This window comes from Perissodus microlepis, chromosome 19 (genome assembly GCF_051167445.1).
Source record: "Perissodus microlepis isolate ML-2025 ecotype Zambia chromosome 19, ASM5116744v1, whole genome shotgun sequence".
In the NCBI taxonomy this organism is placed as follows: domain Eukaryota; kingdom Metazoa; phylum Chordata; class Actinopteri; order Cichliformes; family Cichlidae; genus Perissodus; species Perissodus microlepis.
The window spans coordinates 5624569-5641838 of NC_140479.1; the positions used below are offsets into that span (position 1 = coordinate 5624569).

Genomic DNA, 17270 nt, shown 5'->3' on the forward strand with positions numbered 1-17270 from the left:
GTAGTTTTTTAAATGATGGTTTCATTTAGTTTGGGGAAACAGCTCTCCAACTTTACCTCATGTAGAAAAAGTAATTTCCTTCTAAACCTAATCATCAGACATTTTTCAGTGCGTATGCGCCAACCAGCGTGCAGCCTGTTACAGTCGCTCCTGCTTTTTCTCTTAGTTTAGCTCTGTTTTCTTACGTATTCTTTTTTTTCTGACTTGTATTTTCATCCGTTTATTATCTTTCACTCAGTCATGTGGATTGAGAGAGTTTTTGTTCTTCTGGTGGCCGTGGAACTGTTACTTTTATCAAGGAACGGGACCGCAGCACATCTCCTACATGCATGGACTGTTTACTCCAGAGATCAGCTGATCGCCCTGATGCCGGCCGGCTCGCTGGCCAGACCCACAGAAGTACCAGCTGAAATTTGGAGAAAAACACATCGGGGATGCAGAGGTCAAGGACAGAAGAGAAGAAAGAAGGAGACGGTGAGACAGCGGAGGCTCGAAGCAAGGAGGAGGTATAAACCGTGTCTGCCGTCTATCGTAATGGGAAATGTGCGATCGTTATTGAATAAAATCGACTGGTACGGAGTCAGAGGGAATACCGAGAGTGTAGCCTGATGTGTTTCACTGAATCATGGATGCACCTGGACATTCCAGACGAGAATGCTTCCGTGGAAGGCTTCCACACTGTTCGGGCGGACAAGGACAGCATCGCTAGCGGTAAGCGGAAAGGAGGTGGGCTTGCTGTTTTAGTTAACAACCGGTGGTGTAACCCTGCCAACATAACAATCAAAGAAAGGATTTGTTGCCCGGACATTGAACTATGTGCTGTAGGACTCAGGCCGTATTATTTACCCAGGGAATTCTCTCATGTCATCTTGGTGGCTGTTTATGTTCCTCCCTCTGCTAACCCCACAGCTGCATGTGACACTATCCACTCTGCCATAGCCCGGTTACAGACTCAGCACCCGAGTGCCTTCATTGTGATCTCGGGTGACTTCAACCATGTATCACTGGACAATACACTACCAACATTCAGACTATATGTGGACTGTCCCACCAGGGGAGAGAAAATTTTAGACCTACTGTATGCTAACGTCAAGGATGCATACAGCTCCTCCTCCCTCCCCCCACTTGGTAGGTCAGATCATAACCTGATTCCCCTCACCCCATGCTATGTGCCAATTGTGAGGAGGGAACCTGTGACCACGAGGAGCATTAGGAGGTGGTCAGAGGAGGCCTTAGTGGAACTACAGGGCTGTTTTGAGGTGACTGACTGGGAAACACTCTGTGAGCCTCACGGCGAGGACATCAATGGGCTTACTGAGTGTATCACAGACTACATAACCTTCTGCACCGACTCCATTGTTCCAGCTCAGACTGTTCATTGTTACCCAAATAACAAGCCGTGGGTGACTAAGGACATCAAAGCCCTCCTCAACGACAAGAAGAGGGCTTTCAGAGGGGGCAATAAAGAGGAGGTGAGGAAGGTCCAGGTGTTACTAAAGGACAAGATCAGAGAGGCTAAGGACAATTAAAGGAGGAAGCTGGAGTGGAAACTCCAGCAGAACAGCATGAGAGAGGTGTGAAAGGGCATGAAGACCATCACTGGATTCAGGCCAACCAACAGCAGTGGAGCTGAGGGAGGTGAGAATAGAGCTAACGAGTTGAATCTGTTTTTCAATAGATTTGACACCATCACTGGATTCAGGCCAACCAACAGCAGTGGAGCTGAGGGAGGTGAGAATAGAGCTAACGAGTTGAATCTGTTTTTCAATAGATTTGACACCACAGTGTCTGCTCACACCCCCACAACCTCACCTGTAGTCAGCCTGGAATCCAGAGCCACACCACTGTGCCAGCCTCTCTCTTCACATGGCGCTGTTGCCTCCTGTGAGATTCCTGACACCCCTCCCCACCCATCACCTTCACTCAATACCAGGTTGAGATGCAAATGAGGAGACTTCATTCAGGCAAGTCTGCTGGACCAGACGGAGTGAGTCCCCGCGTCCTCAAGGCCTGTGCCCCCCAGCTGTGTGGAGTCTTTCATAAACTGTTTATGCCGAGTCTGAGTCTGCAGAGGGTACCAGTGATGTGGAAGACATCATGCCTCGTCCCTATTCCAAAGACGCCACGTCCCAGTGGCCCCCAGGATTACAGGCCCGTGGCAGTGACCTCCCACATCATGAAGACCCTGGAAAGGCTCATCCTGGACCAGCTGCGACCCATTGTCAGACCACATCTGGATCCCCTTCAATTTGCTTATCAGCCTTGTCTCAGAACAGAGGACGCCATCATCTCCCTGCTAAATCGTGTCTACACCCATCTGGACCAGCCGGTGAGCACTGTGAGGGTCATGTTTTTTGACTTTTCCAGTGCTTTCAACACCATCAGGCCGACCCTCCTGGGTGATAAGTTAACAGCGATGCAGGTGGATGCTTCTCTGGTGTCCTGGATTGTTGATTACCTGACAGGAAGACCACAATATGTACGTCTCCCACAGTGTGTGTCTGACAAGGTAATCAGCAACACAGGGGCACCACAAGGGACTGTCCCCCTTCCTCTTCACCCTCTACACCACAGACTTCAGCCACTGCACAGAGACCTGCCATCTTCAGAAGTTTTCTGATGACTCCGCGGTGGTTGGATGTATCAGCAGGGATGATGAGACAGAGTACCGGGCTGTGGTCGACTCCTTTGTCACGTGGTGTGAGCAGAATCATCTGCAGCTCAACGTGGCAAAGACCAAGGAATTGATAGTGGACTTCAGTAAGACCAGGAAACACTTGACCCCTGTTTCAAACCAGGGGGTCAGTGCTGACATTGTGGAGGACTATAAATACCTTGGAGTACACATTGACAATTAACTGGACTGGGCTAAAAACACCACAGCACTTTACAGAAAGGGCCAGAGTCGTCTCTATTTTTTGAGGCGACTGAGGTCCTTCAACATTTGCCAGAAAATGCTCAGGATTTTCTATGAGTCTGTTGTGGCCAATGCGATCCTCTATGCTGTTGCATGCTGGGGGAGCAGGCTGAGGGTCGCAGATGCCAACAGACTCGATAAACTGATCCATAAGGCCAGTAATGTTGTGGGGATGGAGCTGGACTCCCTCAAGGTGGTGTCGGAGAGGCGGATGTTGTCCAAGATAAAGACAATATTGGATAACACCTCCCACCCACTCTATGACATGCTGGTCAGTCACAGGAGCACGTTCAGTGAAAGACTGTGATTACCAAAAAGCACCACTGAACGACACAGGAAATCATTCCTGCCTGTGGCCATCTCCCTGTACAACTCATCCACTTAACACACTGTTTACTGCAACAGCTACACCCTTCTTGCACATGTTCTTTTTCAGCTATTTATTAATAAGTGACTTTTATATATATACCTGTATATATTGTGCTATTCTTAGTTAGTGTATTGTCTGTCTCTGTTAATGTTTGTTTATAATGGAGCACTGTAACAAAAAATAATTTCCCCTAGGGATCAATAAAGTATTCTGATTCTGATTCTGATCACCATAGGACCGCAGCAGGCCTGCCAGTTCGCAACGGGCAACGTGAGTCAAACCGGGGCTGCTCTCAGCATAAAGGGCCTGCAAATGGCTTGGCACAGAAGCAGCACTGTTAAGCTCGAGGGCTGCCAAGACCCTTGGTGGGTGACTCTCCGACCCCTCCAGGATCTGCACCGGCTGAAGAACCCCTGCCACGGCACCCCGCTTTAAGGTAACAGCTGCAGCCCCAGGGTTAAAGACTCTGATTGGGATGCTAGAGGGTTTATGAGGTTGCACAACTGCGTGAGCCACCAGCACTTGGTGCTTCTCCACAAAGCCCTTTGTGGGGCTTAGCATCATGTCTCTATGAGCGGCACAATGGAAGCTGGAAAACCCGGGGACCACATACTGGTTCCAAAACCGTAGTGCGTGCCACCCCGACAACAACCACCTGGGGTTGAGGGCACAAGCCAAAGCAAGTATCTTTTCATCAAACAGGGTTATCTCTTGGCGGCCATAGTCTAAGCAAGCGCACAATTGTTGCAGGAAAGGGTGCCCCAGGATAACTTCAGTGCCCTCAGCCATGTCGGCCAAAAGAAAGTCTACATTGTTAACACTGCTCCCCACATGTACTGGCAGGATGATCTCACCCAGGATGGCCAATCCCTCTGGACCAATGCCTTGTAGAGTCTGAGCAATGGATGCCTGCACCTGGGGTCTTGACTCTGCGGGGATAGTGTTTAAATCGTGGAGGGGCAGCACATTCCGCCGTGCATTTCCCGTCCCTGTATTACTATCTGGACACACATCACATCTTGGCCTCCGTTATGGAACACTGTGCCTGGGTCAGGGGCTGGGCCTCTAGTGGCTTTTAAAGGCTTTTGTGCAGGTGAGCGAGGAGAGGGGCAGTTCCTCTGTAGATGTCCTATGCTGGAGCAGTTATGGCAAACAGCCTCCTTCCTGCTTGGCTTGTTAAATGTACTCCAGCTTTGGCGCCCACGCTGGTAAGGTCTTTGAGCTCTCTCCGGTGGTTCATAGCTTAGCATATGAACATTCTCCCGTAATGCAGCTGCTCGGGCCCTCTGTGCGGCAGAGACTCGTGCGCCTGGCTGCATAAGCTGCGTGACTGCCCTGGCGGCCCTTTTCGTTGTCTCGAACCTGTTGGCGATTTCATTGGCTCTTGCCAGGGTGCATGGTTGTTCTTCCAATAATTTCTGGACCATTTCAGCATCTGCCAAAGCATTAGTGAAGATCTCCACAGCAATACAGTCCTGCTCCAGCTCGGAGCGGGTAGGAAACCTTCTCATATATATCATCTCTGAGGGTGTGCAGAGCCTCACCTGGTTTCCTGATTCTCTGCCGTAGCTCAATGCCAATGGCTGCTGCATGCTCTGAACACGGCCCATAGGCAGCCTCCACCTCCTCCACAATCCTCTGGTAAATCCAGCGAGCAGATTTGGGGTTTTTGTGGACTATGGCTCCAGCCGCGCCCCTCAGGCTGAATCTGAGTTGGACAGCCATGGTCTCCTCTGTCCAGCAGTTGGCCTTTGCACAGGTCTCGAACTGATAGAGAAAGTCTTTCCATGACCCTGACCCATCGAAATGGTCTGGTTGTAATGTGGGAATTTTCTCCTTGCCCCTCGTCTGTTCATCAGCACTACAATCCGCAAAGCCACTGTCTTGCACCCTAAACAACCGCATGGCCCTGGCGTGGCCCTCAGCTGGTGCTTGTATTACCATGCGAGGTGTTGGGGAAAAATAGCCCTGAGCTAGCATTTCATAGCTGTATTGCGCAGGTTGGGGTGTACCTGGCATAATGTGTAGCTTTGCTGGCTCAGTAAACTGTGGTTTTGTAGGGACATTGCAGGTACAGTTCATGGCGGTGAATGGCTGGCTGCATGGCAGAGATGTAACAATCCGAGATAGGTGATCATGTGTGCCATGCCGTCCCACTGTAAGCGGTGTAGATGTAATATTACCAGGGCCTTCACAGTCTGAGCACTGAAACTGCTTAAACTCGCTGCACACTGCATTCTGCTTTGCTGTTGGTGTTAAGAAAGGGTTGGTGTGAGCTGAAGGTGGCGGGGTGAGATGCCATGCAGCCTCAAACTCTGTCATATTGGCTACTGCTATGCTTGCCGCTGGCGTTAACTCTATGTCTGTGATGAAGGGGTTGCCGCTATAGATTCTATTGTTTACATTAGTAGCACGGTCCACAGTAACTGTACCACTCTCTGGGGATTCTGACAAAAATGGGTTGCTACTCTTACTGAAGAGCATTACCATGTCATCCCCTTCAGCATCTCCCGGCGCCGCTGAAAAAAAAAAAAAGGTTGCGCTCCCTCTCTCTCGGCACTTTGCGGAGTTTAATCCCGGAAAAGAGCCCCCAGTGTTACCGCGCCAGATCCACGGCCCTGAACTGTAGTAAAGAAACCTCTGACAGTTACTTGAAGGTTCCGTGACTGGCTCGTAGCCGGCAACTAGCTTACTGTACAGGTCAACTCCGCTAGTAAAAAGATCGAAGGAGGCGTAGAAAAACTGCTTCACCGAACTTTATTTCTTCTCCAAGGCACGAACACCGCGTACAGTGGGCTGAAACAGTTTACTCACAGCGAGCATCGCCGACACAACTCTGGCTGCCGAGGGAGTTATTATATTCCTTTTACTAATTTTCTTTCTGCCTCTTCTGTTGCTAACCGTTACTTTTTCCCCTTCTCCTCTCTCACACACACCAGGGCAGTCCGGCTACACACATCCTGAATACATTTCCCATCAGGCTTCACCCTTAAAGGGCCATGCCTGTAACATTTCGCTAAAGTTATGACTCTGCCTGATGTTCGGACTTATTGCAATCCTGCAACCTGATGCCTCCCTAATGGTATGGTGTGATGGAAATGGACCTAAACATCTAAAGTCGATTATACTTCAGTAGTGGTTTGAGAAGTTCACATGGATATTATGGGCTTTTGCATTGAGGAAACCAGACACCTTTGCATTCTAACATGCCATGACCTCGTCTGACTGCTAATTTTTCGTGTGCCAGAACATGTTTCAGACTAACAAGCATAAACAAGGTGCATATTGAGCTCACTAGTATTCTTCTGTTAGTTGACACGCTGAAAACACTCTCTTCCGTCCACTTCAATATAAAGTCAGCTACACCAACTGACTGGTTCCTTTCCAGCAACAGATTTGTCGTTAATGAACCTCTGTAGAGTGAGAGACATTCACCTTGTGTAAGAGAGAGAGAGGCTCGTCTGCACAGGTCAGCCTGTTAGAGCAGACGGCAGCTGTCCGACCTGCGCTGTCACATATGGTTGATACCCCATGATGCAACTGGGCCAATTAAGGTTATCCCATGAGAGCATTTGCCACCTCACGTGTTTACACACATGCTGGAATATCCGAGGTGATGCTGACAGATTTCTTGACAGCATCAGATGAAAAGAGTGTTAGTAGGTGCAAAAATGAGAAGGGAGATTTGCACGTAAGACTTTGGGATAGAGTCCAACATTTGAGTGTTAACTCAAAGACTTAGTCACCGTAGGGTTTCCATAATGTTGGTTTTAATGGCCACTTAAAGCTCAATGGGATGGTTACTGTAGGTGTTTTTTGTCCTTTTTGAACATTTATAATTGTGTTTTTGGATCATCTCCACAGACACATTCAAATTCTTAATAAGGTTAGTAACTTAGTTTTCAAACTCAGGGTTGATTTTCTTAGGGGGTTACAGTAGAAGAGAGGGTCACCAGGTATTTAAAGTGCAAACAGTCAAAGATTGAGACAATCTGATCAGCTTTAGTGCAGTTTTTAGACCTGCCATGTACAGTGCAGTAGATACAATGTGGTGACCAGTGTTGGGCAAGTTACTTTGAAAAAGTAATTAATTATAGTTACTAGTTACTTCTTCAAAAAAGTAACTGAGTTAGTAACTAAGTTACAATATTCTAAAAGTAATTAATTACTTGAAAAGTAACTATTGCGTTACTTAAAAAAAAAAAAAAAGTTTAACCCTCTGGGGTCCAGGGTGTATCAGAATCAGAATACTTTATTAATCCCTGGGGGAAATTATTTTTTGTTACAGTGCTCCATTATAAACCAACATTAAGACAAGAATTGTAATTGGCCATTTTAACTACTTTTGATGTTTCCTCTACATTTCACCTTTAAAAACAGTTTATTTGCCTTGTTTGGTATCATCCTTTTCAGCACAACCTCACGTGTCTGAATTTACAGTTATGTTTTCATTTTGACATACTGTATTAACACAATTGATCTAAAATCAGACAAAAAACATAAAATCAGAGTAGAAAAGGTTATATTTTTTACTGTAACAACCACTAAACATGTTTAATGAATCATATTTCATAACTTTAAATGCAAATATAAATGGTCAATTTTAAAATCCTATGCACAAGTTTTGCAAACAACAAAGTTATTTGCATCAAAAATCACCTTTTACCTTGATTTTTTAAATAACCATTTCAAACTATTTACAGAACAATCAGCTGTTCTTTATTCAATAAGATGCCACACAAATTATTTGTGCCACTCCAAATATTTCTGTCGACTATAAAGGAGAACATCGCAGGTCTGACAGCAGCAGGTGTATCACTCCTGTTTCTACCTGGAGACAGCAGTCGCCTCATTGTTCTGACACACAACACAAAACTATCCACAACACTACACACTAACTACACAAGACAACACATTAACTACACACTCTAAACGCGATCTCTCACATCTTAAAACTCGCTCTCTCTCTCTCTCGCCGTCACCCCTAAAACTTCCCCTGTTTTTTTTGTTTTTTTCTTTAAGTGGTCATGTGATTGGCTTACCACGACTACTTTATTCTTCCTCAGTCAAACAGCAGCACTCGTGAATGTTTTGCCCCCTTAGCTCCAGGTGTTGTGCTAGACAGTGATTACCGTCCGCGGGAGCGCGCGCCGCTGCTTAAAGCTGTAGCGTCCAGATTACTTACACCTACTTCCGTGCAACTGATATTCCGTGCAACTGAGGCATGCGGTAAACTGAACACAGCTTCAACCGTCTGTTTGTTGAAAAATAGTAGCGGACCGCGTTTTCTTGTTAGTAACTGTAACGGCGTTGTAACGATAGGAATAGTAATTAGTTAGATTACTCGTTACTCAAAAAAGTAATGCCGTTAGTGACGCCGTTATTCCCATCACTGGTGGTGACGTCAGCATGAAGTGTGGTCTCTTGCTCCAGTGGAGGCCTTCTGCTCCCAGGTGCCCCATTAATCCTTTATGCAAGCTAATGAGCGTTCCTGGGGGAAGCTTGCAGAGGGAGACACTAGTTTTACTGCTTCATACTAAAGCAACTCACTGTTACTTATCTGCTCTCTATTTTGAATTATTCTGCTAGATTTCTCTCATGTACCATGTTTGAATTAGGAAGCACAGATAGTTTATTAAGGGTGGATGCAGGAAACAGCCAGCCTGACTCTGTCCTGAGATTAAAAAATGCATCTGTTGACAGCTCTAAATCTCACTGATTAACACACTATATCACTTTTGCTCAGCATGAATTTTGTGGTTGTTTGTTTCACTTGGCTCTTTATTTCTCCTGGCATTAATTCCTGCTGTGTTACAAGTTTGTCGATGGAAACCTGCCAGGTTTAACTCATTATACCTTCCCCTTCCTCTAGTTGGGCCCTCTGCACCAGTAGACCAACATTTAAGTTTTCCTTTCTGGTGCCTAAACAGTTAAATTGTTAACCTTATATTCTTGAACTGTAGACTGTCGATGCTGTGTATCCTATAACCGTAGATGGACGTGTCTATGAAATCAACTTAAAAAGAACTGTATTATGGTTTTAACACGCTTTTATGAATAGATCTTTTGAAAGAAATTGCCATTAAAACTTGATGTCTGTAAACTGACCAAGTATAGCTGATTTATTAATAATCTACAGCTTCTTCATTGGAAGTATTTTCTGCTTTCTTTCAGTCTGGGCTGATTTTCTGTTTTCATAAATTCTTCTTCAATCTTAAAATGCATGAAACTATGACTGATTACCACCATTTTCTGTGATGTTGGAGAGCAAACAACAAATTAGTCAACAGAGGAAAACACTTGGCAGATTAACCCTAATCAGAACAATAAGAAATAAACAAGCTGCAGTTCTAGTGGCAAATAATTTTAATTCTAATACGCTATTGAGCAGTTATGTAAATTGTTTAGAAAATCTCATCAAAATGCAAATGAAAAACATAACTAGTCTGATATTGCCATCTGCGTTACTAACGATGCAAACCGAATGTGTGATAAATATATAAAGGTTCCACTTATTGCTAAATATTAGTCAGTAAACAGCATTTATTACACAAACATTACAGTACATCGTTATTTTGAAGAGCGAGCACTCGGCAGCCGACACGCATGCGTCCTGGAGCTCCGGGCAGGCAGCGGGATGTAGCGCCGCTGCTGTGGCTCAGTGCGCACCGAGCATCCAGAGCGCACGGTTACAATGAGCTTCCCCATCGGTCCGACTGAGAGCCAGCGTCAGTACCGACATCCCAGCAGCAGACACACCGCCACAGACACCAGCTCCGTCCGCCCGCAGCAGGATGCCCGGGGGAAAGAGAGGGCTTGTGGCACCGCAAAACACTTTTCTGGAGAACATAGTCCGGCGTTCAAGTGGTGAGTCCACGCGTAGGAGCGAAGCTTGCTTTGGGTTTGGTTTTACCAGATCGCTTGGACCAGGACTTTGATGGAATACAGTGTGTGTGTGTGTATGTGTGTGTGTGTTTTTTATATCAGTGCAACGAGGGAGGTTTGGAGGATATAATCAAATAAAGTCACTTTATACCTGCATTTATTTGTTTGCTCCCCGTGTGAGGCAACGTGAACCCAATATTATTGATCAGCAGATGCCCGTCAAACCCAAGCAAGAGATAAAAAAGAAGCTGATTTCAGAAATGAGAATATTTTCCAATCACATTGGATTTTGTTTGCGTTAAGGTCCCTCAACAGTTACAGTTTACGCATCGCATTTAACTTTTCATGTTAAATTATTGAGTTTATGCGAGGCCATTATGTCGCCAGTTTTTTTAAATAAAGTTTATTTGTCATAAACTGAAGTTATTATAATTATAATAATAATAATAATTATTATTATTATTATAATTATTATTATTATTACTATAATAATAATTATTATTATTATTACACGGCAACAGACTGAAAGGACTACACAGTGGTTTGAATGTTTTATAGCATGCTCCGTCATGTAATGCTGTATCTGCGTTAGGTTTAGTTAGACGGAATGAACGATCTGCCTGGTTAAATAATAAAAACGTGCCCCCCCTCCTTAAATTGCTAGGTATTACTCTGCATCACTGTTGACTGCTTTTTTTGTGTTGTTTCTGCACGAGAGGGAAAAAAGCAATCTTTGTTGTAAACTGCGCCTTGTCTTGGCACCGGCCTGAAAACGCGCTCTCGTCTCTATTAGATTGATTGCTTTCTTTATCTTCCCAAAAACGTCTGCCGGGTAATTGCCCGGAATGAAAGTCGGACTTGTGAACTGAGGAGGTTCAGGCTGTGTGGTGGTATTGAGGTCAAAAAGGTGTTTCTGTCGCTTGCCCTTAGTCAAAAAAACATTTGTTGTAGTTTCTCTCGTATTATTTCGTTTTTTTTGTTTTTTTTTCTGTTTAAGAAGTCACAAATGAAACTGTCTGGGATGATGTGAGTAGCAATCATGTTGATGTTGTACATTGTTCTCTGGCCTGTCAGCTCCTCCATACCTCAGGATGGTCTCAGGATTGAACAAAATCCATCACAGACAGTTTCAGTGCACCTTGGCATTGATTGTCCAAGTCTCTAATGCTCTGCTGGAGTGCTGGAATATTTTTTTCCAAAACCATATTCATTTGATATTTGATATTTGAATTATGGTGGAGGAGAGTGCTGTCACATAAATCCGAAATCTCCATTAACTATTCAACTGAATGGAGGTTAGTGACTGCAAAATTCATAGCACCTGGCTCACATCACTTTCAGATTTTGTGTTTATGTGCCCTATAGAAGTGAGCGTGGTCATCGGTAACACTGACAACTTCACCAGTGTCAAAATGTTCTATCCCAGGATAAAAGCCTGAAAACACGCCAATCACTCTTCCATCAAGGGCACAAGGAGAGCCAAAAAAACAGCAAAATTCAAATTTACGTTTTACGTTTACAAATGTAAACTTAAATTTAAATGATGACAGCAGCCGAAGTGTGTTAATGTAGAACTTCAGTGAGTAATGGTAAATGGTAAATGGCCTGTATTTATATAGCGCTTTACTAGTCCCTAAGGACCCCAAAGCGCTTTACATGTCCAGTCATCCACCCATTCACACACACATTCACACACTGGTGATGGCAGCTACATTGTAGCCACAGCCACCCTGGGGCGCACTGACAGAGGCGAGGCTGCCGGACACTGGCGCCACCAGGCCCTCTGACCACCACCAGTAGGCAACGGGTGAAGTGTCTTGCCCAAGGACACAACGACCGAGACTGTCCAAGCTGGGGCTCGAACCGGCAACCTTCCGATTACAAGGCGAACGCCCAACTCTTGAGCCACGATGTGTAATGATGGGTATACAACCCCAATTCCAAAAAATGGATCATGGCTTCTTCTTTGCAACCTGGATTTGTGGCTGGCATGGTGAACTCTGCTCACAGACAACGGTTTCTAGAAAATGATGCTGTGATTTCCGACAGCATCTCTTTCATTTCCGTTCTACAATTTATAGACATTGTTTTTTTGCAGATTGAGGTGAACCTCTGCCCATCATCACTGCTGAGAAACTCTCCCTCCCTAAGATGCTAATTTTGTATCCAATCATGGTACTGACCAGTTAACAAAAGTTCCTTTAGCAGTTTGTTTTACTTTTCCAGCCCTCTGCATGTTCTGTTTGACCAAATCTATGAAAAGTCTTCTTTGTTTGCTCATGCATATCCACTATCCCTCATATGCACATGTCCAAACCATCTCAGTTTTGCCTCTCTAATTTTATCGCCCAACCTCTACTCTTCATAGCTGCCATCGATTCCTCCTTATTGTTCCTCTTCACTTCCTTATTCATTAACTTTCCTCCATCCACCTTTGTCTCTATCTCATTTCCTTCATTCATCAGCTCCTCAAAACACTCCTAACATTTTCTCAGGACACACTCTTCACTCATTAGTACATTTCCCTCTCTATCCTCAATCGCTCTAACCTGCTGCACATCCTTTCCGGCCTGAGCTCTCTGCCTACCCAGTCAGTACAAGCTATGCAAATCACAGCATTCTGTTTTGTTTTATATTTTAAAAAGCATCCTAGGTTTTTGGAGTTGGGGTTGTATTTCCAGTTGGAAGTTCAGTACTGCTAAGCAGCTCCTGTCATTTTTAAGGACATTGGAATGTGTTGGTAGGATGAGCTCTTACAGCACAACAGATTAAAAAAAAACAAAAGACTGAAGCATTTTTTTTAATTTAAATGTATTATTTCTTTCATTCGGCTTTAATAAAAGTTTAACAGTAACAGGTTTCATAGCCTGTCACACAGTTCTCTGAAAATTAAATCAGAGCTGTTAACTTTGGAATAATCTATTAAAAGTGGGTTTTAATAAAGTCCCACGATGGCTTTAGTTTTTCTTCAGGTGCTCCCGTGGTATCTGCCTTCAGGCAGCCATACTGGGCAGATACCAGAGTCCAGCTAACGACTTGGCTGGGATGAAAGAGGAGAGTGGGAAAAGGTCAAGATGATTCAATGTGTTTTTTGTGTGTGTGGCATTAAGTCTTAGTCAGCACTTTAATTTTAAAGAGCCCATAGGAGGCTGCAGTCATCAGGTTTCAGGCTTAAAACAAGAAGGTGATAAATTAAGTAACTCCCGTTCCCTTTAGTGCTGAAAAATCTGTTAAGTAATTGTTTGGAAAGTGATGCAGAGAACAGATGAGGCTGATATTGTTCCGGACTCTTCTGTCCATCTCACCCCTTACCCATGATGCTCTGCGGATTTTTTGGGGGATCATTTTTCAGCACCATCAAGCACGTAAGCCTGAAGCATTTTGCACTAAATTAAATAAAAAAGTTATTTTAATCAAATGCCTGTTTCAAACTAAACTTTTGGGTGAATGAAAAATCTGGAGATGTTCTCCTGTGGGTGGTGCCAGAGAACACATCATATTAGGCTCAGTGGAGATGGTGGAAGGTGGACAAGACCAGGTGAAAGTCTCAGATGTATTGGCAACCCATAAGTTTTTTCAGTTGTTCATTTATTAGATCGTTAGTTAAGACAGTGGTCCCCAACCCCCGGGCCTCGGACCGGTACCGGTCCGTGAGTCGTTTGGTACCGGGACGCGAGAGTTGAGACTCAGGTGTGAAATGTATAGTTTTCAGGGTTTTTATCGGTTTTCAGCGTTATTTTGTTATCGTTTTTATCGTTTACTCGGTTTTCCTGGGTCTTTTCACGTGTGTTATGAATAAATTTTCTTTTTTTCGGTACCGGTACTAGTTTTATTTTGTTGTATTTATCCGCGACACCTTAAAGGCCGGTCCAAGAAAATATTGTCGGGCATAAACCGGTCCGTGGCGCAAAAAAGGTTGGGGACCGCTGAGTTAAGACATCTGAGACTCGTGTAAGACTTGACTTAGTTTTCATCAGTTCGCTGAACTCTGAATAAGATTTGAGGTTATGCTTCGCTGAGCTGGTTATAAGTGAACTTACACCAAAAGTCCTTCTAGAAGCAAATCGTTTGTTTTTGCTTTGTGCATTTAAAAATCTTCAGTTTTCCTGAAACCACATACCACATTTCCATTTTCTGTGGGGTGTTTGAATGTTCTCTCTGGGTACTCTGGTTTCCCCCCACAGTCCAAAGACACGCAGTTTGTGGGGTTAATTGGTGATTCTAAGTTGGACGTAGGTGTGAATGGTCTGTCTCTCTGTATAATCCCACCTCTTGCCCTGTGGTAGCAGGGATAGGCTCCACTACGTGGAAGTGGATTGATGGAAATTTCCAGCTAATCTGCTGTTGTGGGACATTGATTCAAAGGTTTTATTTCACACAAATAATATCCCTGCTGAGCTCTAAAGAACCCACTCTATACAGTACTTGGATTTTCTTTTCCATTGAATCCAGGAAAAAAATAAATAGCTACAGTGAAGTTTAAAAATATTATCCGTGATGCTTCCACAACCACAAAAACAAAATTCAAGGTATTTTTACAAGCCATGTCCTGTTTGGATATGGCCTTCCACTCCTCATTTTTCATGTTGTAGAAGCGCTCTCTCATAACAGGAGGGGCTGTTAAAAGAAAAAACTTCTCTTCTTGTAGCAGGAAAGAAAAATGTGTCAGTGGAGACATAAAATCAGTGAAAATATCATTTTTAAAAAAAGTCACTGAAAACCAGCCCTGGGTGATACTTTGACTGTCAGCCTGCTGTTACGGCTTCATGAAGATAGTTAATATTATAAAAGGTCACCGTTCCCCTTTGAATATACTCGCACACTTTCAAATGCCATCTATATGCTTTTCCAGTATATCTGTGGTCACATGATCATTGCAAGGCATTCAGCTGATGAGTTTTTAAAAAATATACAATTGTTAAAAAATCAAATATCACCCAGTCAGTGCTGGCAGGCTAATGCAGTGATAGAGGTTTTCCCCTGACTACAGCAAGAACGTTTTTATGATCGCTTTTTTTTTTTATCATTAGACGGCTGACTGGTGAAATCAATAGAGTGTGCTGCTTGAGGGTTTTACTCATCAGTCTGTAAATGGCTGAAAGAGCTGCTGACACACCTTCAACAACTCATCCGCTCGTGTCTCACTGCAGAAATTTTATTGTCTTTCCAGAGCTTAAATGCTGTTTCACAGAGTTTTCCTCAATGCTGTAAATGTAGAACAGGTGGAAATGCTGCTTTTTGTGCATACATGCAGTCTTATTTGATTGGCTGCTACAGTATCTTTTCATCCTAAAATCCAGCCTTTTACCAGCCAACTGTTTTTATTTTGGAAGAGAGAAGTCTCTCTGAGTTACCAGGACAATATTCCTGGCAGGTGATAAGGGACATCACTGGTTTTGCATGTTCATTCCAAATACTGCTGTCTGTTTTTTGACTTCTCAGACATGTTAACCAATGAGTTAGCTTCATAAATATCCATTCTCTTCCGCTTATTCAATTCAGGCCCACATTGGGATTGGAGCCTATCCCAGCTGTCTTAAATCAGCGGTCCCCAACCTTTTTTGCGCCACAGACCAGTTTAATGTCAGACAATATTTGCACAGACCGGCCTTTCAGGTGTCGCAGACAAATACAACAAAATAAAATGATACAACCAAGACAAAACTGTGGTCTTTTGTAAATATAATAATAAATGTGAATTCACTGTGTAATTGTGTAACTTTATTATCAGCGTCCTCCTGAAATGCGCCAACAACATTGAGAGCAACGTCCTCCTTTCTGCCTCTTAATGCTCTCTGGTCGCTATGGTAATGCGTAAATATTTCTTTCAAAATAAGACACACAACTACAACACGGAAAAAGACAGAGTTAATGATAAAAACCCTGAAAACCATAAATTTCACACCCAAGCCTTATCTCTCGCGGCCAGGTACCAAACAACTCACAGACCAGTACAGGTCTGTGGCCCGGGGGTATGGGACTGCTGTCTTAGGGTGAGAGACAAGAGACCGTTAGCCTCACATAGAGACAACCATTCGGGCACCTATGGGAACCTAGAAACATCATTTAACCTAACCCCACTAACTGCATGTCTCTGGGCTGTGGGAGGAAGCTGGAGTACCTGGAGAGAACGCAAACACAGGTTGAACATGCTCCACACAGAAAGACCGGCCTGATGGTGGAAAAGGAGGTGTATGCTGTGAGGCAACAGTGCTAATCACTGCACCACCATGCAGCCCTTAAATATACTTTATATAATTAGTAACTATTACAGTGAACCTTTATTTACTTTGTTAACATTATGATATTGTTATTTTCTGTAATCACCTACTTTTTAATGGAAAGAGCCTTGAAAATGAAACAGTTGTTACTATTTTCTTGCTCGTGTGTTTTGTTGTGATTTCGAGGAGATGCAAACATCGGAGAGATCGGATAGATTTAGCTGAAGTCTTTTGGGATTTCCTTATGCAGCAGCTGACTGTCAGCTTGAGGATGTTTAGGTGTATAAAACAGACAGCGACAGGAGAGTTTGGTAGATGTGTTGTGCACGGCTTAATAATGAAAAGGTTATTTACTTTAAAAGCTCAGCTGCCTCTTTAGCTCAGCGGGTGAGCAGACAACCTCGTGGCCAGAGTGCAGCAGCCTGGGTTCAAGTAACCCATGGACCTTTGCAGCATGTCTTCCCTCTTCTCTCTCTCTCCCCCTTTTCTGTCCATTTTCACTGCTTTACTATCTAATAAATGCAAACATGCCAAAAAACCCCTTAAAAGATCATCTTGGCCCATTATGATTAGGGTGTTATTTCTTTGAGTTTGGCTATCAGTTATATATATTATTAAATGGTTCAGCAATATCTGGGTATTTCATAGCATGAAGAGCAGTCATGGCTGTTTCCAGCTTTTCCAAAAACAAGACAGTAAAAGTTGATGCACTAGATGGCTTTTACTTTGAAAAGACTCTGAGGAATTAAACAAAGTTTTGGCCTACCCTGCAGTGCTGCTGATTGGGCTGTGTTTAGTGTGATAGGTTGATGCATAACTCATGAGCAGTGATAATTTGTTGGGTTAGGCACAAGGAAGGAATCAGAGGCACAGTGGG

General features: G+C 43.9%; 1 protein-coding gene across 1 annotated transcript in view; it reads left to right on the forward strand.

Moving 5' to 3' along the window:
- Nucleotides 1-9916: 9916 nt before the first annotated feature.
- The window catches only part of kcnh5b (potassium voltage-gated channel, subfamily H (eag-related), member 5b), a 186179-nt gene continuing 178825 nt past the window's right edge, over nt 9917-17270 (forward strand). The window contains exon 1 of the mRNA XM_084915478.1: nt 9917-10154. Coding sequence (XP_084771604.1) covers nt 10082-10154 — 73 coding nt within the window. The 5' untranslated portion in view covers nt 9917-10081. The remainder of the gene's footprint in view (nt 10155-17270) is intronic.